Source organism: Petaurus breviceps, unplaced genomic scaffold (assembly GCF_028583685.1).
Source record: "Petaurus breviceps papuanus isolate PSGF00001 unplaced genomic scaffold, PetGlider_PUasm1.0 37, whole genome shotgun sequence".
Lineage (NCBI taxonomy): Eukaryota > Metazoa > Chordata > Mammalia > Diprotodontia > Petauridae > Petaurus > Petaurus breviceps.
The window spans coordinates 106676225-106703036 of NW_027186296.1; the positions used below are offsets into that span (position 1 = coordinate 106676225).

The window sequence follows — 26812 nt, forward strand, 5'->3', positions numbered from 1 at the left end:
GAAAGGTTTGAAGCATTCACGCCAGGACAATTTGCATTCCCAAGATCCAGCACAGTACTTGCCACAGAATAGGTGCTTGAGAAATGCTTAAAGGATTGAACTGAATCTCTGAGGGGGTGGGGTATGATCTATATTAACAGAGGAAGCATTCACACCAATGAAATAACATGTTTTGAAGTATTAATAATAGCACTAATAAATACCTAGGAATCTGATACCTAGGAATGTATTTATCTGACAATCTCAGAGTTGGGAGGCCATCTGTCATAACTTGCTCCTCCCATATTCCATACCACCAATAAAAACCCTAGACATCACCCTCCGTTTTCTCCTGCTTTGCTCCAGACTCTAGCAAAGAGGTGGCATTTCTCTTGATAGGCAAGGTTAAGTCATCTACTTGTGTCCTTGATCCTATTTCCTCCTGTTTCCTACAGTAACTCGTCCCTTCAATTACCTACTACTTAAGAAAATACTAGTCAGCTCTGTTCTTAAAAGAACAAACAAAAAGCAAAAAATCCTTCACTTGACCCTATCACACCTTCAAGCTAACATCCTATTAATTTTCCTTTTCTTCCACAGACAAATGCTTTTGTGCCTTCTCTTATTTCTCCTCCTGTCTGACCATTCCTCAGTCTCCTTTCCTGGGTCATCATCTATGTCTTGGCCCCATTTGTAGACATACTTTAGGGCTCTGTCCCAGAAACTTCTTTTCTCCCTTCTTCTTGGTGATTTCTCCCCCCCACTGGGAATAAGCATCTTTATATAGGTGATGCCCAGAACTATATGTCTCCCTCTAACCACTTTCTTGAGCTCTAATAAATCATCTCAGCAATTGTCTGTTGGAAATCTCCACCTGAATGTCCCTTAGGCATTTCAAACTCATCATGAACAAAACCGGACTAATCTTTTCTACCAGATTTACTCTAGTTACCAAGGGTACTACCTTGTCACCCAGTCACCCAGATTAACAATCTTGGAACTAAACTCAGCCCTTTCATTTCCTCCACACCCCAACCTTTCCCAATCCCCACATATATCCAAGTCTTATCATTTTTACTTCCATGATATCTCTTGCATTCATGATCTTCTCTCCACTCATATGGCCACCACCCGAGTTCAAGCCTTCACCACCTCTCACTTATACTTATGGCAATGGCCTCCAAACTGGAATTATGGATGCCAGTGTCTTTCCTTTTTTCAATAACTCCTTCACAGATCTGTCAAAATTATCCTTCCAAAGCACAGGTTTTGATTGTGTCATTTACCTGAACAGGAACCTTTAGCAGTTTCTTATGTTTCTAGAATAAAACACAAAATCCTCAGTTTGGTCTTTAAAGCCCTTCAGGATAGGGCTTCAATTCAATTTTCTTCCAATTCTCCTTTGTGCCTGTACTACATTTCTGGCATGCTGGTCTACCTGCTGTTACTGAGCTCAGCGGCTTTCTCCCATGCCTGGGACTCACTCTCTCTCCTCACCTCCACTCCTTAGAATACCTAACTTCCTTCAGAGCTCAGCTCATATGCCCCTTCCTGTGGGAAATCATTATTGATGCACCTGGTTGATGGGACCTCTTCCTCGTCTAGTTATTACATACATACTTGTATTTGCAGATAGAGAATACAGTTTTTTGAGGGCAGGGACTATCTTTAGTCACCTTTCTCTCCCCAGGTCTAGCATATTGACTTGTACACAATAGGTTATCAATAAGTGTTTGTTGGATTAGAGGGAATCCTAGAAATCACTTAGTACAACATATATCAGAGTAGGAATCCTTTCAACAGTATATAACATCCTTGTGCCAATGGAATTTGCGATAAAAAATCCTTTGCATTGCAAGCAAAGGATTTGTTGGCATTGAGAAACTGATTATATACAGTAAAAAATGTTCATTAATTCACACATATGAGGAATAGGAATTCTGGTTAGGTTTTTAAACTTGGGCTTAATGCAGAAAACCCAATTTCCAAATTGCTGAAATGCACTGGGAGATTTTCTGGCTTAATGTATAACACACTGGGAATAATTTAATCTTTTTTTGGTGATTTACAAAATTTCAGTATCTTAGCTCAATCATGTATAGTAGGTGAAATGTTATAGTCCTATGAATAGAGAGACTGATTTGAATGACTACAGCCTTTTGGAAGTTTTCCCAAATAGATGTCAGATAACTTCTTGTCATGTCATCATGGCCTGTACATGATGAAGGGAAACAAATATAGTTGAGTTCTAGCTCACTGAGACTTTATTGTGGTAAAAGTCAGGTGCAAATGAAAACTCTCACTCAGAAATAACAAAAATATATCATCTTAGTGGCAAACTATGAAATATGTAAAGATTACTGTGAATATTAAATTTTTAAATAAACTAAAATGAGGGATGCTGCCATACCTTGAAATCAGTGCCTGGTTCTAATCACAACATACTGTTAGGCTCAGACTATTTGCTTGAAGGTAGGCTGGTGAGTGTTGCTCACAAAGATAAGGCTTGGGAATTTGTTTCACCTTAAAAATTTTAATGGCTCAACTTGATAAATAACTTCAGAAACCTCATCACCAGCCAGAAAATTACTAGTCTCTCCACTCTCAAAGCCAACCCTCTTGCCACTGGTCAGATCCTCACCCTTCTCATGTTCAATTAACCTCTTGGTGTCGACTGTATGTCTTCTTGCTTTCTAAAATATTATACTTAGACCTGTGTCTCTGTAAACATAAATCAACATAAACAAACGCAACAATGGAAACAAGTTTATATGCTGGGAAATATGCTGAGGACATCAGTGTGCTTTCCGTCAATGGTACTTGAGCTACTAAACTAGAACTACCTAGAACAATGAGAAGCTTTCCAAAGAGTAGACACCTGCCTTGCCATCCTGACCACATGGTGTCTTACTGCAGGCTGACAAGATTTTAGAGCCATCCTTTGAAATCAGAAAAGATGACTCCAAAACAACAACAACAAACCTTGGGAACTGAAGGAGCCTTGACTATCATCTAAAATAAGCCTCTCATTTCAAAGATAGCTTCCACTGACATGGTGACCTAAATAAAGGTTTACAAGCCCTTTTACAGAGGAGGAAGGTGACGTCCAGAAGGTGACTTGCCAAAGTCTACCTGCTAACAGTGACAAATTTGAAAATTAGAACCCCAATTTCCCAAGTGTCTTCTTCATCTTTCTCCTCTGCCATTACAATGTTTCCACTGTTTTATTACTGCAGAGACTGATGGAAAGGAATTCTCATTTTCCTACGCGGAAAGACAAAATTAATTTCTCACTAACTCCCTACTTAGAGATATGCTCATTTCCTTATGAGATGAAAGGATTAAACGTTCACAAATGGTTAACTAGGATATATAAATACACAAAAGGCTACAGGGCCAGAGTTGGAGGTCAAGGTCAGGAAACATAACGCCAACCTTCATAATCAAGATTCATAACAAAAAGAATTTTTAAAACATACCTCCCACCCTCCTCTTCTGAGATAGAAGATTATGGATATGGAATACTGCAAATACTGTCAGACATGGTTATTGTGTTGTAAGGTTTTGCTGAAATGTCAGACTGGACTCCTCCTTTTTTATTTTGTTACAAGTTAATGATTGTTGGAAAGATAAAGAAGGGTCACAATTAGAAATGAAGCTGATAGACACAGCAAATGATACAATAACAAAAAAAAATTCAATATATGAGAATAGTCCCCCAAGAAGTAAGGTGTGACTTTGAATTGTGTTGCCAATAATATTAAGGCATCTTCCTAAAATCCTAGAGACACAAATCGAAAATATAACAAATTTAAAAAGAGCTGTGTCATCATGACTAGTATAGCCTGTAATGACAAATACAAAGAGAAAGGGGACATTCTGTATAAAAGCTAGGAAAAGGAGAGTTCAATAAGGAATTTATCAGTATCTATACAGGGTCCAGGGAAGGTTCAGGGAAGATGACCTTCTAACCTGCATATTCTGATCCATTTGCCAAGTATAACCCAGGGATGGATTCAGATTAGCTGACATTTATACTGTACAGAATCTTAAAGTTTGCCAAGCACCTTACATAACTCATCTCATTTGCTAAGCTACTAGCATAGCTTTGTGATGGTACCATTTCAGGTAAACCAATTTCCTCTCTTCCACCTCTGTTGACATCAAGATACCACCTGATCTAAATATGGCTCCCCAAGAAGACTTTCTTCATAATAAGACAACTTGATGACCAGATGATATAAGAATTCTAATCATCCTAGCAATTAAAACTTCCTCCATGTAAATTTAGACTCTGGCATTGTCAATCTCTCCTTAGTCTGCTTGGTTTAAATCAGGTCCCCAGAGCCTAGCCAGCCCCAGCTGAAAATCAGACTCTGGACCTGGCATGACCTCACTGTATCCTGGGAGGCTCCAATCTTCAATATCTGTGATTTTCTTTGTACAGCTTTATTAATGAGAGGTAAAAGGCACAAGGTAATAGTCATGTTAGAAGGACCTTCTGCAACAGAATCAATCCTATGGACACAGATGGCATCACTTCTTAACAGCCCCATCATCTAATAAGAAAAACTAAAATATACACAAGATGCAATATTCTGGCTTGGGAGTGGCAAGAGACTGAAAGAGTGAAGGAATAATAGGAAATTATGCTACTAAAACGTTATGGGTGATTTAATGGTACTAAGCTGTAATACCAGTTCCAGGAGAAGGAAGCATATTGTTTCAGAACTAATCTATTTCAAGAATATTAGACAAGTGGCAAGTCTCATTGATTTATCACAGCAGTCTTCATTTTCTTTCCTCTGCATGCATCAATATGTGAGACTCAAGGTTTTTTGGAACAGCAAGGGTCTAGATGCTATTTTTAGAGATTTCCCTATCAATTCCCCCCAAAGGTTGCCTACTGTTATTAGAGATGCAACTTGGTCATAAGGACTAATAGCAGCAGCTCACCTCTCCTTTTATACCCAAGCTGACTTCCTCCTATTTTTCTTTCTCTGACTCCACCCCCACTGCCACCTTCTAACACTAACAGATAGTCCCTGCTTCAGATTGCTAATAGTCAAATTGTTGAAAATTATATTACCTGCTTGCTTTAGTTAACTAAAGTCATTAAAGCAGTAGTACAAATAAGAAGATGGTAATTTTAGAGGTGTTTTGATACATTGGAATTTCAACATGGCAGATATTTGCAAATAACTGGTTAAAAGGGATAAACAAAAAGACCTGTCAAAAATGATCACCATTTGTAGAACAGAAGAACAGTGGTATGTATGACTCCCAAAAGGCAAGTGGAAAGATGAACTAATTAGAAGAACCAAGATTTCAGTTTCAGATATCCTTAATTTGAGGTAGAAAAATATTGGGGGCAGGCAGGTGGCACAGTGAGTAGAGCACCAGCCTTGGAATAAGGAGTTCAAATCTGACCTCAGACACTTAACACTTACTAGCTGTGTGACCTTGGGCAAGTCACTTAACCCCAATTGCCCTGCCTTTCCCTATCAAAAAAGGAAAAAAAAAAGAATTGAAGTGGAGATGCTGTCTAGTCACTTGGAAGTGTTAGATTAAACCAGGGGTGGAAACAAATTGTTCTGTGAAGTTTGGATTCAGTCAAAGGGTTACACTTGAGGACCTAGAGGGCCACATGTGGTTAAACCCTTAGAACATCTGTTAAGCATCTACTACATATCAAGCACTATGCTGGGCACTGGGGATATAAAGACAAAAATGGAACAGTCCTTAGCCTCAAGGTGCTTAGATTCTATGTAAAGGATATAAAACATGCATGTACAAACACTAAGCAGAAGCAAATTAAATATAAAATATATTCAGAGTAATTCAAAAAAGGAGAGAGGACTAATAATAGGGGATGGGAAAGGGAGGGAATTGGGGAAGGACTCATGGAACAGGTGAGAAAGAAGTTAGACCCAGAGATGCCGAAATAAAAGCTGTGAAGTTGAAACCATAGGAATGGATGGTTTACCAAAGTAAGCAAGCAAGGACACCACCTTGGGAGGCACCCCCAGGCAAGGCACACAAAGAACAGGAGGAACCAACAAATAAAAAAGGAGTTTCTAACCAGTATAACAGAACAACCAGGAATTGACACTATGGAAGGAGCTTCCAGAACGAATTGGTGAAGAAGAATTGGGGCTAGGAAAAGGTCAGGGGCAGCTGCAAGAAGAGGATATACTGACTGCTAACCTTAGAAGAAATACTATTTGTTAGACTGGTAACAATAGACACTAGGGTTACGAGGAGTTAAAGAAACAAGCAGACAAATAGAAGAAGTAGGGACATAGTTCATTGTCAGGAACAGACAAGAGAACAGATGGTACCTACAAGGGGTAATGATATCAATTCCAAAAAAATGAAGATGGGCCAACATGAACATTTTTGAAAAAAGGATAAGATTGAAAATGCTTAGAAGGGGAGGGGCTGAGGTTCTAAAGGAATGATCTCCAAATATGTTTTTAACTAGACCTATGATTTAATTGGCATAAACTATAAATTAATTGGTATAAACTTCTTTTACCAATGCAGATTGGTACGGGCATCAATGTAACTTGTGGTTTTAGAGATTTGTCTGGTCACACAACCAGTATGTCTCAGATACATAACTCAGAAGTCAGATGTCCCTGACTCCCAGACCAGCTTACCTTCCAGGGGCCATGTCATGACCCCAAAGGGTGTGCGATAAATAAATCTGAGGAAGAAGCATCAAATTCCATACTCCCCGGAGAGTCAATTATAGGGTTTTGTCTCCAACATAATTCCACAATACATTCCTCCCCCACCTTCTTTCTCTGTAATTCAAGCTCCCTTAACCCTGCCCTTCTGAGTCAAGCTGTGGCCTTTAATGTAAATTACAATCTAAACTCACCCATAGCAACAGCTATGCAGATGCCATTGGGTGAATCCCCATAACCATCCACCCAGGATGTTCAACCCTCTTCTACTCCTATTACTTCGAAGCTACAGGAGTCATTCATCAGAGGGTGAATTCTGTTCCCTTTTCATTTAAGTGGGGCAGAGTCAATCACACAGGATAAGGAGGCGGCTTGCAATCTGAATCCTGGAATTCTCCCCCTTTTGAACTTCCCTACTATTGTCTTTTCCGTTGCTCAGGTTTGGATCTTTGGGGTCATCTTTGACCCTTCACTTCCTCTCACCCTATAGTCAAACAGTTTCCATCCACAACATCTCTTGTGTCTCTACTCTTCTTTATACTCACAAGTTCTGGTTCAGGTACTTATTGTCTCTCTCGTAGACTTTAGCGATAGCCTGGACTTAGCACTAGGAAGACCTGAGCTTGAATCCTGCCTCAGACATTTACTAGCTGAGTGACCCTGGTCAAGTCACTTAACCTCTCAGCCTCAGTTTCTCCATCTGTAAGATGAAGGTAATGAGAGTATCTGCCTAAGAGGGCTGTTAGGATCAAATGCAATTATACATGTAAAGTGTTTTGCAAACCCTTAAAGAGCTATGTAAATGCTTATCATTTTAAAAATTATTATTATAGACTAACTGGTCTCCCTAACTCAACTCTCTCCTTCTCCAATCCATGCTCTATATAGCTGCCAAAGGGATTTTTCCAAAGCACAGTTCTGACCATGTTATTCTACCTACCCAAAGAGAATCCCCCCTCCAATGACTCTAGATTCAAATGCTCTATTATTTCACCTCTAAATCATCCTTTTAAATTGTCACTTTTTTGTCTGTTTTATATTATACACAATTAGCATAGTAGTTCATAAGTAAATAGACACACATAGGAGAGTGTGCTTAAAGATGTTTAGTAAGAGTATTATTAAATAATATGCTTAGTCATTAACCATTAAATATATTTATTAGTTATTAAATAGTGTACTTAAAATGCTTAATAGTAATACTTTTATTACTGAACATATTTAAGCACACTCCCTTTTGTTGTTGAGTCATTTCAGTTGTGTCCAACTCTTTGTGATCCAGCTCCTTGACACAGCAAAAACAGCAGCAACTCTGGCTGCAGTGATCTCCCAGGGATCCTTTGGGAGTTGGGCAATTTGGGTCATTCACAAATCCGATAAATATGGAGAGACTACTAATATCATTGAATGAGGCACACCACACTTACAATCCCTCTCCTTATGATACTCTGGGGAGAAAGGAACATTCTAGCTATCAATTCTTACAGCAAAATTATCAACAGTGGCAACAGGAAAGATGGCAATGGTGACCAACTTGCACAACAAATGAACAATTACCCAAAGGCCATTCTTGCCCAGACAGGTTTAGCCTGTCACTGCTTTCTATGAGAACAAGATGGACTTAACCTTCCATGGAGCAGTTATCTCACTCAAACTAATACTGTCCCTCCCAATACCCCCCATTCACCAAACAATACAGACACACCTCTCCTCTCATACAGTTCTGGCCTATACCCTTCCATGAATCCTCCCTACAAGGGAATGGAAGCCTTCCCTCAATCTTTTGATATTTCACAGTTACAAGTTCAATACCGAGGCTCTTATGCCTCATCCATAATATATGACTGGCCCACCTTCATTTCTGGTCATGCAAACCCTTGATATGATCTTTTGCATAACTTTTCTCCTGCAAGTCATTGTTGGTAATAAGCATTAAGCCTCCTTAATCTCTGCCCTTTGAATCACCTGCAATTTTAAATCTACAGAGGTTGTGGGTGTTCCATGAGTCAGAGCCATAGAGAATGACTGGAAGAATCTGATTGGGGGAAGGGGACAGGACACCCAGACCCATGAATTCTGACTGGTTTGGGGGCATTCATAGTGAGGAAACTCCCTCTAATGAAAAACTGGAACTGTTTCACAACTTAGCCTTAATGAGTTGCCTGGGGAAGTGGGGGAGGGCAGAAAAGGGCCTCAGAGGTGAGTGACTCCTCAAGGGTCACACAGCCAGCAGGCATCAGAAGCAAGACTGAATAGAACTCTTCCTGACACGGAGACCCAGATCTCTATACACACCACATGCTCATGGGAGAATACCTATGCTTAAAAAAAAAATTTAGTTTTACAGTGGGGAACACACCTTGGGATCATTCAAAGCTCCACATACTGAAAGAAATGTATCTCAGTCTAATTTCTTCCTCCTACTGAATTCTAGGCCCAACTCATTGTTTGTCTGCAATGCCTGTATAGTCACTGATGAACTAATTGAACAGGTTGCCCATTCAATAGCATGTCATGAAAAATACATTTTTCATTTCCTTGGTTTTTCTTGTGGCCACGCATCTCCATGAAAGAATTCCAGGGCTATATATGATAAGCTCAATATCATCCACCAAGAGCAACACTACTAGAATCTCTTTATCATTAATTAAGAGAAAGGCTGGTGAAAATGCCTTCAAGGAAATCAAAAGGGGAAATGGAGAAGCAGGACATCCAAGCAACAGCCCAAATGCAACTGCAGCTGTAATTAAGACACAATTTTCTATTTAGGGTTTTCCCTACAATAAAATTTTGTAATTTGGACTAACTGGTGGGAAGGTCATGCTGAATCAGTAAAAAAAAATCTTAATTATAGAATATTTTAAAAGAAATGCAGTTTAATTACTTCCAAATACCAACCAGAGCTAGAACTAGGCTAATAAGGTGTTACTTAGTAAAGGTCCTTAGGGGAACTAGATTTTAAAGGCTTTGGATGAACTGCAGCCAGGATACTAGCAGCAATGGGCACCTAGTGGTATTTTCTAAAGTGCTTAGGGGTTTTTAAAAAGTTTACTCTCAAAAAGTCTAAATACTTCCCCATATAACTTTTTTACACCATCAATTTGCTCAACAAACTCATATACTGAGAATGCAGAATTAAATTTTAGGATAGTCCCTATTCTAATTATCCAAATTTGCAATTAAATGGGATTTTACTAGGTTCTCATGTCCACTTTTCAGAAGCAAGAAACCTTAGGGGAAAGGGAGAGAAAATCAAAGACTGTTCAGCTATATTCAGAAGTATAGTGACAAGTGATGATTCACATAAGCATATCGTAGTTGTTTAGTTTATTATATACTAAAATGAAAAGCAAACTGCACATAACAGAAATGAACAATTGCATGGATAATCTTTGTTCTATTTTGCAAATGGAAATGCTCATTTAGTTAAGAAGCAGTTAAGTAACTCATAGTTAAGAATTAAATAAATTTTAGAACAAAACAAAAATATTACATACAATAAGCTAGAAAGTATGGTAGAAGGGCAAAGAATATTCTTGAAGTCAAAGAGAACTGGATTCATATCCTCCCTGGCATATACTAATTCCCCCAGCTAGTAGTGCCTGCTCTCCCTCCCCAAAGTACCTTGTACATATTTTGTATGTTCTTAGATAGGTACATGTTGCCTCCCCTGTTAGGATGCAAGCTCCCATGAAGCCACATGTACAAAAATAATCATCCCAATTCTTTCTGTAGTGGCAAAGGACTAGAAACTGGGAAGATAGTATAATTTAGGGAATGGCTAAACAAAATATGACATGAACGTGATGGAATATGTTTGTGTTCTAACACAATAATTTGTCAGCGCAGACAAGCCTGGGGAGATGTGTATGAACCAATTTGGAATGAAGGAGGCAGAACAATGAGGACAATTTATACACAACGTTGTAAAGATAAACAACTTTGAAACACCTAAGTTTTCTGCTCAGTGCAATAACTAACCATGATTCCAAGAGGACTGGTGATGATCCACACTCCCCATCTCCTGACAGAGAGAGGATGGACTCAGTTTGTAGAATGAGACACATTTCTGGTCAGAAATAATGTGGAAATTTGTTTTACTTGACTATGGACATTTGTTATGAGTGTTTTATTTTTCTTTGTTTTCCTTTTAAATTGGAGGAGGGAGAGAAAAGAAATGTTTGTTAATTTAAAAAATACAGAAAATGAGGTGTGGAAAAAAATGTAAGCTTTTGGGGGGCAGGAATAGCTTTACTGCTGTCTTTTCATCCCTGGTACTTTATGTGCTGGAACATGGTTATGTGCCTGCTGGTTGACTGCATGATCTTCAATCTCTCAATCTCATAGTAACTTTTGCTTTTAAGGGGGAAGGCAAGGCAATTGGAGTTAAGTGACTTACCTAAGGTCACACAGCTAGCAAGTGTGTCAAGTGTCTGAGGCCACATTTGAACTCAGATCCTCCTGACTCCAGGGTCGGTGCTCTGTTCACTGAGCCACCTAGTTGCCCCCATAGTAACTTCTTAAGACTATAAATAGCAGAATAACTGCCCACAGGCACTGACAGAAAGTTGCACATACCAATGCTCTCCCCTCCCACCTATTTTCTTTTGCACATGTATGTGCATCTAAACACGCATCTATCCCTTCTATTCCTCTTTGACAATATCCTATTACCTGGTCTTGCCTTTCTTACATCAGGACTTTCTCCCAAACAGCACCCAGAGTGCCACCCCTGTGAAAATGAGAAGACAAGCAACAGCTTGACCCAAACATTCTCTGGCCAAACTTGAGATGCTAGGTCACCTCCTATAACAACCTCCAAATGCACTTACCCCTTGGTAGAGAAACAAGGTAAGGAATTCTTAAATATTTTTATGCCTTTTATGATTGTCTGCATCAGAGTTATCTTAAAAAAGCAACCTGGTGCACCTTCCACACCTCCTCTGAGTGGGTATGACCTTGGTCAAGTCATTCTCTGAGCCTCAGTTTTCTCATCTGTAAAAAAGAGGCCACTCACTTCTGGTTCTCATGAGGGAAGTCCTGTGTAAAGTTTAAAGAGCCACATAAATATGGCATTATTATTAGAAGCTTGAATGCTGAGCAGAGAGAAAGTCTGTTTTATCTGCTTTAGTCTGCTCCAGGGATGGTACCATGAATGATTTAGCAGTTTAATAAATTCTTCTTGTTGACAATCACTTAGGATTTGATCTGTCTCTGTGAAATGTGGATAAGCAAAGCACAGAATTTTTTATATCTTCTGTAAATAAGTATGAAGTACCTTGTAAAAAGAAATAATGATACACCATTCCAAACAACTACATTCTCTGCCACCCAGTGGGGTTCCATGCTTTGAACTTGGAGGGAGGTTATGTAATGAAAATCCAATTGGGAGATTTTTGATAGGTTTTTGTCTTGAATACTCATCTTTGGCCAGTGCTGCTTGCTATTAAGTTCTGAGGCCTAGAATCCAACTAGGTAGCAGAAGGATGGAGGGTTGGGGTGGTTAGGTGGCAGAGCTCTGGCACGGGAGTCAGGAGGACCTGAGTTCAAATTTGGCCTCAGACACTTAACACTTACTAGCCATGTGACCTTCGGCAAGTCACTTTAACTCCATTTGCCCTTCTTTCCACCCTCCAAAAAGAGAGAAAAAAGAAGGAAGGAAGGTTAAGTTCTAACCCCAACAGCTCTGAGGTTTCCTTTTTAAAGGTATTTAAACAGAAACTGGCTTTAAAAGGAATTTAACATTATGGGAAATTATTCCAGCCAATCATACACCAAGATAGAAGTCATTTAAGATTTGTTGTTCAGTTGTTGTTTTCAGTTGTGTCTGACTCTTTGTGATCTCATTTGGAGTTTTCTTGGCAAAGATACTAGAGTGGGTTACTATTTCCTTCTCCAGCTTATTCTACATCAGATGAAGAAACTGAGACAAGCAGGGTTAAGTGACTTGTCCAGGGTCACTCAGCTAGTAAGTACCGTGTTTCCCCGATAATAAGACCTATCCCGAAAATAAGCCCTCCCCTTACTGTGTAAGATTCCTCTAAAATAAGCCCTCCCCCGAAAATAAGCCCTATTGAGATTGCTACTGTAGTGAAGGTGATCCCCTGCCCTACACGCTACATTACGGTACCCTCTGTATGCACCGTTCCCCCCCCCACCCAGGTGAAACGCACGCCGTGCTCCGAGCTGCATCCAATCAGAGCTGCAGCAGTGAGCGTGTCATTCTGTTCTTCCCCAGTGATTTGCTTGCTGGCGCCATTGAGTGCAGTGCCACGGAGGGGAGCTGAGGCAGGACAACATAAAAACCCGGTATGTAAGAAGTCGTGACTTGGGTGAAGAAGTCATGGGATAAAATTACTGACAGCTGTGTCGCCAAGGCACTACGAGCAGGTTACCTGGACGAGATATATTCATTTAAAGAGAGCTATATTGCTGGACATGACAGATTGGGTCCACTTCTTCTGAAGGAAATGAAGGCGCAAGACATCCAGGACGGAATTCAGGGTATGGACACTTATGACGATGTTGTTGAAGAAGATGACATGATCATTATTGAATAAAGGTACACTTTTTTGTTCACATTTACCTGTTTATTAAAATTGCTGTCAATGTTCATTAAAATAAGCCCTCCCCTGAAAATAAGCCCTCTGGTGTTTTTCTGTCCAAAAAAATTAATAAGATAGTGTCTTATTATCGGGGAAACACAGTATCTGAGACCAGATTTGAACTCAGGAAGATGAGTCTTCCTGACTCCAGACTCAGCATTCTATCCATTGTGCCACCTAGCTGCTAACATTTAAGATTAAGTTATGTTATAAGATTTGGAGAAAAAAAGAGAGGAAGGAATCCCTTAAGTTTAGAGAATGAAATTCCACTTAGTCATTTTATTTAATCCCTTTTTTTATTAACTGGAGAAGAAAAATATTCCCTCAAAGGTAAAAAAACTTAATGGCATGCCTTAAAATCACACAGGTGAATAAAAACCTTTTAAGGTCATAATATCTGATGACATAAGACTTACTTTATGATGGACACACATTCTTGTACCCTAAACGTGCTACACTCTTATCTCTAGCAAAAACCTTGGGTCTCTTCAGAATGACTTGTCAATGTGATTTTGTCAGCCAACAGAGAAGTGTAACTAATAAGCATATTGGTTCCAACTAACTAAAATACAAATAAAAATTTATTTAGTCTTAGAATTTCTATTACCTTGATTTACTAGTCCTTCCCAGAAAGTTGTATGAAATTTAGGTCACAAATTTAGAAAGAGATATTTGGGCTCAATATACTTACAATGTGACCCGGGGGCAAGATACTTAGCCTCTCCAGTCAGTTTGCTCTTCTGTAAAATGAGGGGAAGTGAGCTATTTGTCTTCCTAAGGTCATTTCCAGCTCTATGATGCTATGACTAGTAAAGTGATTTCATTTTAGCTTTACCTTGAAGAAACAATTTGTTTTCCCTCTTTACAACTCAGTTCAAGAAACAGCTGATGACAGTTTAAAAGTTTAGTTAATCAACACTCAAGTAACTGGCATTTTTCCAAAGGCAGAAGACACACCTGGTAGAGAAAGCCATTAAGGTCAAGAGGATTCCAAGTTAAAAGCTGAAGTCTTCAAATAAACAAGACCTTGAGAAGTCCCTTTGGAAACTTTATGGAAGCTAATAACAATAGCAAACAATAAAGTTTCTATTATTACACCAGAGTTACTATTTCCAAAAGCTCTTCAAAGCACACATTTAACCTACTGATTCATTCTGCTTTAAAAACAGCATCAGTAGCAACAACATATATTTAGATATGAAAAGGAAAAAAAAAGGGCAAATCTACCAAGAAATTCTTATATGAAGTGCTTAAATTTATGCTTTGGGGTTTGTATAGTTTTCAAATCTCATCTTCCTTATTCTCAACTGAAGAAAACAAAGAAAAAACACCTCCCTAATTTCCTGTTGCAGAAATTGAAGGTTAGCATTAACAATTTCATCTGCTAAATTTCATAGGAAAATAGTTTTCTCTTGAGGGTTTTAAAGATAAAAATAATTTTCACCAGGTTACTTTCGTGAACTTACAGGTATAAAAAGCATTTACTAGCAATGAGTTTAATGCAAAAATCAGTTCAAAAATATCCGTGTTCTCTGAGAATGTGGTGTCAAACTGAAATAGAAATGGGGACCACGATGCTATATGTAAGGATCCCTGTGGGCTACATAATGAATACCACACATGTTTGTATCCTTTTTTTATTACTACATCAACACAATGAAATCAGATAGGAACAACATTTTAATCTGGATCAGGGTGACGCTTCCAAACGAGACAGCATGACAATAGTGCTTCTGTGAATTGCAGCCTACTTAATAATTGTGAGTACAAACACCGTTCTATTGTCTATTTCTCCTTGGCCAACGTGGAGTCTGAGTGCTTACCTTGGCAATCTGCTCAGCAGGACAAGTCTGGAGAAACAGTTTCTAATCATCTTTATTTTTTTTTTCATAATAATACTCATTACAATGGCCCTGAGTAACAAATGCTGAGTTTTCATTCCTTGGGACTTACTGATGCCTAGGTAATATTCATGAATGTGGTTGTAAATTATGGGTGAGCTCACAGAGCCTCAGAGATAAATCCAGATCCTTCATTTTGGAGATGAGGAAACTCCTAGGTGAGTCAGTTTGCCCAAGATCATACTGCTAGTTACTAACACAATTAGGACTTGAATCTAGGTTTCCTGATTCTCAAGTCATCATTGTCCAACTATACCATGCTTCCAACCATGTTAAAGTGGCCATGAAGTGGCCAAAGAGACTTGGAAAAACAATTAAATATTCAGTTAAGAAATTTCTATTATCTATGTTGCTAGAAGAAAAGATGGGGGGCTGTAAGGTAAGATATGAAGGGTGTTCCCAAAGTCAGTGCAGCTTAAAGCTTTAATAGGTGTAAAATTGCCCTAAGACTTTTGTGACAGCCCATATATTTCTCATTGTCAATTAACAGTCACTTTGGTTTTTAGGTTATTTCCTTTTGCATTTGGTTAGTCTATGTTGATTATCCAGAGTAAGAGATGACTCCTGGGTGAACTGAACAAAAGTCAAATACAACTGAACAACAACAAAAATGATTTAAGTGAAAGGGGCTTTTTCCTCACAAAACTTACGTTCAGTGAGGAGAGACAATATGTATACAGGGAAGTATATACAGAATAAACACAAGGTCAATTCAGGGAAGGGAGACACCTGGCCGTGTAACCTTGAGCATGTTACTTAACCCCAATTGCTTAGGGGCGGCCAGGTGGCTCAGCGAGTCAGAGCACCAGCTCCAGTGTCAGGATGACCTGGAGATAGAATCCCAGGCTCAGATACTCAGCACCCACCCAGAAATAACTGGCCGTGTAACCTTGAGCAAGTTACTTAACCCCGATTGCTTAAAAAAAAAAAAAATTAGGGAAGGGAGGCCCTATTTGCAGGGAGGAGGGGGCACTTCATGGACATGTCCCTTGAATCAAACTTTGGAAACAAAGGACTTCTAAAAGGTGGAAAGTGAGAAAGTTAATGATATTCCAGGAACAGAGGGTAGCCCTGTGCATGGGAAGATATATAGGACATGGAAGATTCCGTGGAAGGAATGGCAAGATGGCCCATATGTCTGCACCACAGAATACATGAAAATGAGTGAAATGTGATAAGCCTGATAACAGATACATACATAGGCACTTGGAGATATGTATATGGGCTTCACTCAGTCTTCTTCCTATAACCTTATTTACTCTACTTCAGCAGTAGAAATATTCATTTTCTTTTCCTGTAGACGGTTATCTTCAGGTCTGATGCCAATTAAATCATCACAGAATTTGAAGGGTTGAAAGAGACTTTAGCAGCCATCTAGTCCAATTCATACCCAAATAGTTTCCAAAATATGTCTAGTGTTTAATCATATTAGTATTCTACCTTACATCCAAAATCTACAGTCCAGGACTACAGTAAACACCAAAGGCTTTGAATTACAAAGAATCTGTAAAAACTAGAAAACATATGCAGACAACTTCTATTTTTAGAGATTATGTCAGGCAAACACTTACTGTTAAGTGCCATAATGTTATCTGTTCCTGGGTGATGGAAATTTATTCCCATTCGTCCTAAAAATAAATAAATAAATGTTGGTGAGCAGAAAGAAAAAAACCTAAATGTTCAACTTAATAGCCTCAGAACTATTACAAGACAAGAACATTCCCAAGGAGCTAAAATAGAAAAACAAAATAAACCACAACCAACCCAGATGGTTTTACATCTTAAATCTGTTAGAGGAAACAACTATTACAAAGGCTTTAAAAATAAAATCATAAAATATGCAAATGCAAGTATCAGAACCATGCCCCAATCCTAAGATTAAGTCAGAAGCTTCTGTCATAAAGCTCTGAGAATTTAGCAGATCTTGATATGTATTAGTATACCAGAAACATAAATGCAACTGTCTTGGATTAAATTTTTATTCTACATTTAACCTCTCACCTTGACCTTTTGATCCAAGTAGCAAAATGACACATATACACAAAGGTTATGTACTTTGATACTTGGAGGGAACAGAAAAAGCACAATTTTTACATTAATTTGCATACAACTATAAAAAATAGAGACAGGGAGAAAGACAGTATAATGTACTCAATCTTTGGTACCCGCCAGGGGATTAGGAGTTGGGAAGAGTAAGAGACACAAGTGGTTTCAAAGATAAAGGGAACTCCCTTCCTCACATCCCTAGGTAGATACAAGAGATCTACCTAGTCTCCCCCAACGGTGTTAGAAAGTTGCCTGAGGCACTGAAAAGTTAAGGGGATTTCCCATGGCCTACATCCCGCTATGGTCAGTCTGCCATCTTGGCAATACCAAGATATAGATAGCTTCAATCAACCATAGAATTTCAGAGTTGAAAGAGTCTATCACTCCAATCCCCTTGATTTTATAGGTTAGGAAGCTGAATTCCAAGGAAAGGGAATGATTTTTCCAAGGTCACACAGCTAGTCAGTAGCCAAGTAGAGCCTGGCTCTCATCTCCTGTGATTCGGTCTACTGCTCTGTTCTACTATAAGCATGCTGACTCTCCCTAAATTAAAGTACTCAGAACTGCGATGTGGTCTTTGTTGGCAACTTCCTAAAATTCTGGAACAATCACTTCTGGACTAATAAAATAGCAGCAATTCTGTTTAAAGGATTCATAAAGTATGTTTCCTGGAAACAGTGCTTTTAGTTTAAATCTCTGATTTTGACTCTTGGCTTTGCCAGGTGGTCTCCAATGACCCCAAGGCTGGTCATAAAATTCTCCAAATAGTATTTTATCTTCCCGTCAACCCCAGAGTTAAGCTCTTATGTATGACCTCCCTCATCAGGAGTGTGAGCTCCTCCAGAGCAGTATTACTTTTGCTATTTAGATCCTATGCCCCTAATACCATGCTTGGCATACAGTAAGCACTTAAAAAATGCTTTTTCATTTGTTCATTTATTAGAAGGAAATTATACCATACAGCAATAGAAAGGGTGTTAACAATTGCCAAAAGATTGGGGATCATTCGTTTTAAAACCTCTTTGGGACAGAAACACCCCAGCCCTGACCCCAGGATATCTGGTATATGCCCTGTTATCTGAGAGGCAGACAGACTGTAGACAGACAGACACAGAGACAGAGAGACAGAGACAAAGAGACAGAGAGAGACAGAAACAGACAGAGAGATATTATTAGTCTCAACTTAGAATTGCCATTTTCTGAAATAAGGTCACAGCAGTTGGTGAAGCATGCAATAGTTCAGCAAAGCTGTTTAGAAACAAACAAAAAAAACCCATGCATTCCAATAATCATTTAAATCAAAGATCATTCCATACTATAAAAGCAAAGATAAATATTTAGACCCTCTCTGCATCTTATTGTAGATTGAAAAAAAAAGAATTGCAAAGTGGCAATAGGACAATTCCATCCTAATTTGACAATTTCCTACTCAAGCCTTTGAGTAAGGTTTTAAGTCAAAACTAGAAGGTGGCAGTTTCTTTGTGTAACAGGAAAGACCCCATAGGACACAACAGACTAAAACACATAAGGTCTTTGTTCTTTCTCTTATTTTTGATACTTACAGTCTGCTTATAATCACCTTCTCATTTCCCTAGTCCATTCAAAAATGTCATCAATTAAATAGGAAAGGGACATAAATATGCAATTACCGCATTTAACATATAATCAAACAGAGTCCAGAAAAGGGATTGACTTGTCTGGGGTCACAGAATGGGTTAGAGGCAGAACTAGAACCCAGATCTCCAAATCTCACAAATCGTTTTCAGAAAAGCATTAGAGGGCTGGGTAAGGGGAAACCAGAAAAATCAACAGTATTTTACCCAACCACGTTTATGTTCTTCTACCTTCAATTTTGACTTAAAAGGCTTCCACTGAAAGAAGCGAAAAAGGAGACAGTGCCATTTAAATTACTGTTACTGAATCTCTAGGAAAGCATATAATATTTATTTGTCTATAAAATTTATATTTCTGAAGCACAGAGGAAAGGATTTTTAAAATATTTCCTATGTAAAAATGATTAAGTATTGAAAGTGAGATGTTTCATATAAAATTCTAAGAATAAAGGATAGAACTCCCTAAACATATAGGTTCCTATTAAAGAATGATCATTTCCTTTTATCAGATACTAATAGCAATTTCAAATACCTTTTAAAAATTATCCTAATGCTGTAGAAGTACTTCTCAAAATATTTTGTTCAGTTGTTATGCTCTACTTTTTCTTCATCAGTCTCTTACGTTATTTCAGTTAACTTCTAAATAAAAGGGAGTCCCCTATACCAAGAAGTAGTTATGGCCCTGCTTCCCAATATATGAAAATATATCATGTAGAAAATTCCCATGGCCTTGCATGAATTTACACAAATTTTCTGGGAATGGGGTGGAAACAGTTACACAAAGTTTTCAATAATACACATCAATGCTCCTCCCCTCCCTCCCATCACTGGTTCAGATAATCAAGAGTTCATTTAGGTTAATTAAAGCCATGTTAACATAGGAAAAATGGAATGTTATTGGATTTAGAGCTGGAAGGGAACTTAGGCATCATTTAATCCAATGTCTTCATTTTATAGATTGAGGAAACAGGTCCAGAGAGGGGTGTGGTTTGCCCAAGATGATGCAGGTAGTTAAGGATCAGTTCTGGGAACTCAACTCAATTCTCCTGACTGCTTTTAAGTACAGAGTTATTTCCACTGAACCCCAATGGCCTCCATTATTTACTCTAAACTAGCTAGCAGTCTAATTATTTCAATGCAAATTTGGCATGAGTAGAATCTGAGATTGTTAGAACAGAAAGGGGCCTCTAAGAAACTTTTTTTTTTTTGCCTCTAAGAGACTCTTGAGTCCTAACTTCTCACTTTGCAGAAGAAAATGAAATCCAAAATCTAGTTCAAAGTGATGCAGTAAGTTAGGCAGAATTAGGCAGAATCAGGCATCAACACCAGGTCTCTTCTCCTAGGCCATTGATCTGCCCATTTCATCCTATTAGAAGTCACAATGAAACCTTTCCCCATCAGCCAATGGCATTCAAAACTTATCTGTCCAAAGAACTTAAATCTTGTAATTTTAATCATAAATCAATAGCCTGATTTCCAAAAGAAATGATGAGAGTCTATAGTAGGCCATGATTGCTGCAGAAAAATTAGAAATATGCCCCAAGACAAAGCTACCTTGCCTTAATAGCCTTAGAGATTTATTGCCTCTGAATGTAAAAAAAAAACCCTTCCTGAAGCCTGCTTGCCTACATCTCAAGATACTAAGTTCCAGAAACCTACAAATTATCATTTAAAAACAAAACATAAAAAACCTTGTTTCTCTTATTTTCTGAGCTGCCTCTCTTTGGGCTTCAAGGGGGGCTTCCTGGTTCTAGAGTTTCTGGAATTTGTTCAACAAACCAACATCTTCTCTATTCTGCGCCTTATAATGTTTGAAAAGTTGATTAAATCTCTTTCAACTTCACCTTTCTCTACCAAAGTGCCCTCAAACTTTTCATCTAGCCTCACCCAGAAGCAGCTCTATCAGGTGTCCTTTTCAATGGTCCTCAAAACTTTCACTGCCCTTGGGAGTGTCCTCCCTGAGATACAGCAACAGGAAGGAAAACAGTCACTAAGAGCATGTCAGTGTTTTGTACAAAGGTAAGGAGAGAGAGAGAGAGAGAGAGAGAGAGAGAGAGAGAGAGAGAGAGAGAGAGAGAGAGAGAGAGAGAGAGAGAGAGAGTGTTGTGTGGTTATAGAGTTGTTAGGCCTGGTGAAGGCAGTTGCACTGTGGACTCTGCCTCCCTTTCAAGGGAACAGAACTTTAGAGGTAGGAAGGAAGTTACAAACCAATGGTAAAAGGGGTCCTAGATCTAAGATGTCAAACATGGACCCAAACCAGATTAAAATGTATCTCCTATCTGATTTTAATGCATTGATATAGTCATAAAAAAAGAAATACATAAACCTGGGGTTTTTTTTTTTGAAGTCAATAAGCAGCCTGCAGGGACATTATGTATGGTTTAGTGGCCCCCTCTTTCCTTCTGGGTTTGACACCCCTGGTTTCCTTCTAACTCTAATTCTCATTCTGTGATTGGTTCTAACTTCCAAGGTTAGAGAGGTGAGGTACTAAGGCTCATAGAAGCTAACTGACTTAACCAAGGTCACAGATCTAGCCAGTTAATGTCCTAACAAAGACCAGAATCAGATCAAATCTCCTTGACTTCTAGACTGGTGTTCTTTCAGCAACACTACCACCTTATCTGTTAGCTCAGAATCTACCATTTTAATAAGTGTAGTTTGGAAAATTTTCCTCTTAAACATATCCAAAAAGTTCTGTCCAAACCATGTATCATCCCATGGTCTTTAATAAAACCAGTAATTATGTTTCTAGTTTCATTCTCTTTTCAAGTTCTAGAGTGATTAGTGAGTTTGCATGTTAATAGAAAATAAACCACACTAAATAAAAAGATAACCTGAATCCAAGTTCAAAATAAGACAGTTTCCTTTTTTCCTCTCCTTTGTCCAACAAATACTGATGTTTAATCAGCTGCAAAAATAGGATCAAATGTGTGACATCTGGTGATTTTGGTTAATACAGCCCGGTGCTGCCAGTGTGACATTTTGTCACCTCCCCTTGGTCTGCAATTTTTAAATTGTTCCTGTCAGCTATCTCCTAAGTGTACTGTAAAATAGAAGCCTTTGAGAGCTATAAAATAGACTTGGTAAAATTAACTTGTGGAAATTCTGCAATGTGCCCCACTTTCCACATAGATAGGACCCAGAACTGGGAGGTTTGGGGAAGAACAAGTTTTCACAGGGTTAATGATATCAAAATTACAAAGGCTCAAGTATATTTTTTTAAATGTTTACTAATATATACATTTAAAAGTTGGTCATGGAAAGAGTTGACTATTCAAATAGTATTTTATGTCACAAAGATCTTTTATTTTTTTTGCTTTTTGGAGGGCAATTGGGTTAAGTGATTTGCCCAAGGTCACATGGCTAGTTTTTGTGTTAAGTGTCTGAGGCTAGATTTGAACTCAGGTTCTCCTGACTCCAGGGCCGGTGCTCTATTCACTGCACCACCTAGCTGCCCCCGTCCACAAAGATCTTAATACAAAACCACTTTTTCTAAAAATCTACAAATAGTTGGGTTTTTTTTTTTAAATAAAAAAATGTACATGGTGCTTCTTCAAGGTGTTGATAGGACAAGAAATTTCCTAATAGTTCTGCACTCACTTCTTTCCTCAAGGAATAAATGTATCTGACATACAATGCATAAATGCATCTTCCTGAAAAGACTATCTATGGTGATTTTTAGAATACCAAATCCTATTTTCCCTCTAAATCATCCATTTAGAACTGGAAGGGACCATTAGTGTCTAGAGCTAAGGGCCATCTAGCCCCACCCCTCATTTTACAGAAGTGAAAGCTGAAGTCCTAAGAAGAATGGCTTGCCCAACACCACTCAGGTAACAAGGGTCAGAGTCAGGATCTGAAACCACATTCTCTGATTCCAGGAGAATCATGGGTCATATCTATCATTGTACACTGTATGTACCTCATTGTCTCTCAAATGAATTTGACAGTAAAATTGGAGCAAAGTTCACAGATTCCCTATTCTTAAAACATATAAGAATGGATCCAAAGAACTTTAAATCATGTTGATAGACATGGTAATTTTTCTGATACAAATGATATCCAAAATATCCACTGACATCAATTGCCTAAAGTTATTTTTATATGTGGTATATTGAGTTAGGCAGAGTATAAAAAACAAACAGGGAAAGAAGCAGTAGGTGGACTGAACTGAAGGCAGTGGGCTCAAAAAACCAGACCAGCCTCTAACAAAGTACCTCCCCAAGATTATGTTGCAGGACCACTTACAGGTTTTTAGGTGCTCGGAATCTGACCTCTAGAAGTTTGTGGCAGTAGCCAGCTTTTAGTCATGGACAATGATTAAGTCTAACAGTAAATAAATAAATGGGCCAATCTGTACTGCACACCCAGTATGAGGAAGTACAAGGCCAAGGGGACCACAGAGGCTTTATATAGCAAAAGCCTGATTTGTCCAGTTCCCAAATGGCCTGCTTTTATATATTTAATTTCTACATATAGAGGTATACTATTATAATCATGAAAGGATGTTTCTTGCACCTTCCCCCCATATCTTTAGCTATCATTTCACCCAGTTGTAGATCAAATGTACATAAGACACTTTTAATGGGTAACATTACCAGAATAGCTAATGTTTCCCCTAGTTGTTTCAGTACATAAATTATATTCTAAAAACAAATCTATCAGTATTGATTCTCAACTCACATCTGCTCCTTTCATTTTGCTAATTTCAGTTTCATGGTTCTCTAGTCAGAATAGTTAAAAACAAAGAAAATTCAAGCAGAAAAAAAGTACTCATTGAGGGTAGGTAGAAGAACTCAAGGTTCCTTTTGGAAGGTAGGTAGGGATATGGTTCAGTTTGTTTTGTTTTTGCCGTTTTAAATTCCCAGTTCAGAAGCACAGTAGAGACAAAGGTCAGAAGGGAAAACAGCATGAGGAGAACATAGCTCACATTTGGTCCTACAATAAGAGGCCCCCTGGCCTGCCTTGTCCTCAAGGTGAGTGGGGCATTGCCTTTACCTGGTGCATATTACTGTGGAGAGGGAACATGCTACTCACTATTCTTCCTTATAATGTTCTGCCCAGGTCTCTCAGTCCTCCTTTCTTTGTGCGTCAATCGGGTGGGTTATGATGATTTCACTGGTCTGAAGAACGGCCAGTTCCTCAAGGTACCTGCCTCTACTGACACAGTCCACAAATGCTTTGAAACAGTGGAAGGGTAATCTGGGGACTGAGGAGTCCAGTGATGCTGACTAGGGCCATGCAGTTCTGCTTGTCACTTGAACCTGTTTTCCCTAAAACCAAGGGAGTAGATATTCTCTCTATAGGCTGCCTCTCTAAATGAGGATAGTTTTCAGTACCACTGGCACACAAAGGTACATATGGTAACGTCTTCAAAAGATAAACATTTCCAGAAAAAAAACACTTTTTATGAAAAATGTAAACTTTGAAGCTTGAAATCTGTCAGCTTCAAATTAGGATCCATATTGGAATATTACCAATGGAAGGTATTCTGAAAATCACCTATGAGACCAAGGGAGGCAAAGTCACATCAAATAAGCAGCCGGCTGGAACTAGAATCAGTCTCCTGCCCCCAGTCCAGAGTCCTTTCTATACCATACTCTCTTGATTGTACTCTCAAAATTTTATGGACATTTTTACTAGTCATGAACTGGACAGAACTTTGGAGCAACTCAGATGAATTGGGATAGAGGTCCAATTGAGTATATCACATTCTACAGAAAATATCACACCGCATAATCCAAAACTCATGATAAGGGCTTATGTCTCAGAGAACAGATGACTCACAGAGTACTAGAAGAGGGCACCCAGAGAAAAAGCACCACGCAGTCAAGGTCTGAGTTCCAGAAACAGTGAGAGAGAGATGTTTCATCTTCCCATTATGCTACATGTTCACTGAGGATGATATTGTGATTGACTAGACTTCAGATTCCTGCCCTTCCCACAAAGAGGCTTAAACATAAAGGGGACTTAATCAGCTTTAATTGAATGAGCCTTCCATCTTTTAGGGGTACTGTGCCCCTACTCTCTGGGTGGAGGACTACAGAAAAGCTCATTAATACACACACACACCCCACGATGGATCACTTATGCCATCCCTGATCTGTGCTTTCAATGAGGAAACACCTAAAACTATAATTATAATACAGAAATGTCACTCAAATGAGATATGTGTGAAGTACTTTGTAAACTTTAAAGTACCATGTAATTGTTAGCTCTTATTCACAATATCTTCATTTGCTCTCCTCAGCTCTCAAATTTTCCAGGATGGAAATAGGAATTGAGAAGCAGACTCTTTACCCCAAGGTACCATGAAACCAAGAAATAAAAGTGTTGGTACAAGGGACTATTTATTCAGATATTAAAATAATTTGCACTCCTGCTGTGGCCCAGGTAGAACATGAGGAGAAGCTGGTAGGCACAACCTGACTTGCTGAAAGCCTGTTGATAGCCAGATGTCTCAGTTGAGCAGTCTTGAAGAGAAGTGATCTCATCTTTCCAAGAATAAAGGAGAAACTCATGCAAAATGAGGACAAACTATTCCCTCAAAGATGAATTGTCACAGCACAGACAACACCAACTCTCCCCTGCCGGTGCACACACACAAACACAGATACACGTATACCCAGTCCCTAACTTCTTCCTTCGACACTGCCTCTAATATTCTCCACATCAGTTTGGTTCACAATGATGTTCTGGATAATTATGCCTGAAATTATAGCTTTGGAAAGGAAAGAAGGAGGGCCCAGAAAATAGGGGACAAGTATTTTGGAGAGAGAGGAGCAGAGGCCTGCAGCGACTAATTAAAGAATTCAGCCCAAGAAACCTGGCTGTGAGGAATGGCAAAATGAAAACGGTTTTAATAACATTGATTACTTAAGGCAAATTCTACATCTGTGGACAAATCACATCTCTAATATCTTCTTAGCATTTAAAGGGGAAAGGGCTGATATGAGGGATAACTTTCAACTTCCTACAGAGAATGTACTCCATTACCTTTACTACATGGTCTGACAACTGTGTTCTTTCTATTGGAAATCAGGAAAGATACATGATGTTCTCTGCAACGTAATGTAAAGAGACCATCCCCTTGAGTGTTCTTTGAAAAATCTGTCCCTTTACTTTAGAGTCAAATCTTGTTCTTGGGTCTGGTTAGAAGAGGATGGATTTATAGGATACCTCCAGAAGAGAAAGATGTGTGTGTGTGTGTGTGAAAGATGGACATTTCCTTTAATTCAGGGGTTTTGCAGACCATGGTAAGATTTCATGGTGTACTTGGATGGGCAAAAAAACCCTATCTTTAGTTTCACTAATTTTTGGTTTCCTTTGTAATCCTTTGTGTTTTATTTTATATATGGAAAACATTATCCTGATGCCCAGGGGCCCAGGACCCAAAAAGGGTTAAGAAGCCTTGATCAAATTAGAAAAATGCTTGACCCTGTGGTTCTCAATTATTCAGCTGCTCCCATGACCATGAAGAAGGTACCACATATATAACCACCATCAAAATATTTAAATAAATTAGGACTAGAAATTAACTTTAATTGATTATGGAGTCCCTGGTCCCTGTATCTAGGAAAAGTTGACCTTAATGAGGTCAGTAATATCTCTACTGGTTTTAAAGATTTTCAGAGAATTAAGTCTGATATTGTAGACTTTTATGGTCAGTAGTCTTCCCTACCATTTTTTTTTGGGTCAGACCTACTATGATTTCATTAATGTAGGAAACTTCCAGTGAAGGAATTTCCTTTACAAATGCAGATCAGTAAGTCTTATGCAACTTCTAGTCTCAGCTCACAGGTTTATGGAAACAGATTTATGAGAGATTAAGTGTCTTGCTTAGGATCACACACCCACTATATGTGGGAAGTAGTTCTTTTTTTAAAAAAAATTTTTATGTAAATTTAAACTAAATTAAAATTAATTTATTTATTTCCATAATAAGCAAATATATTTACTATATTATATATTATATT

At 38.5% G+C, this 26812-nt stretch overlaps 1 protein-coding gene across 5 annotated transcripts in view; it reads right to left on the bottom strand.

The window, feature by feature from the left end:
* Positions 1-26812, bottom strand: part of CPEB3 (cytoplasmic polyadenylation element binding protein 3) — a 184166-nt gene that overhangs the window by 105515 nt on the left and 51839 nt on the right. For all 5 annotated transcript variants that reach the window (XM_069099228.1, XM_069099227.1, XM_069099226.1 and 2 more), the window contains one exon: positions 16749-16805. In XM_069099228.1, coding sequence (XP_068955329.1) covers positions 16749-16805 — 57 coding nt within the window. The remainder of the gene's footprint in view (positions 1-16748; positions 16806-26812) is intronic.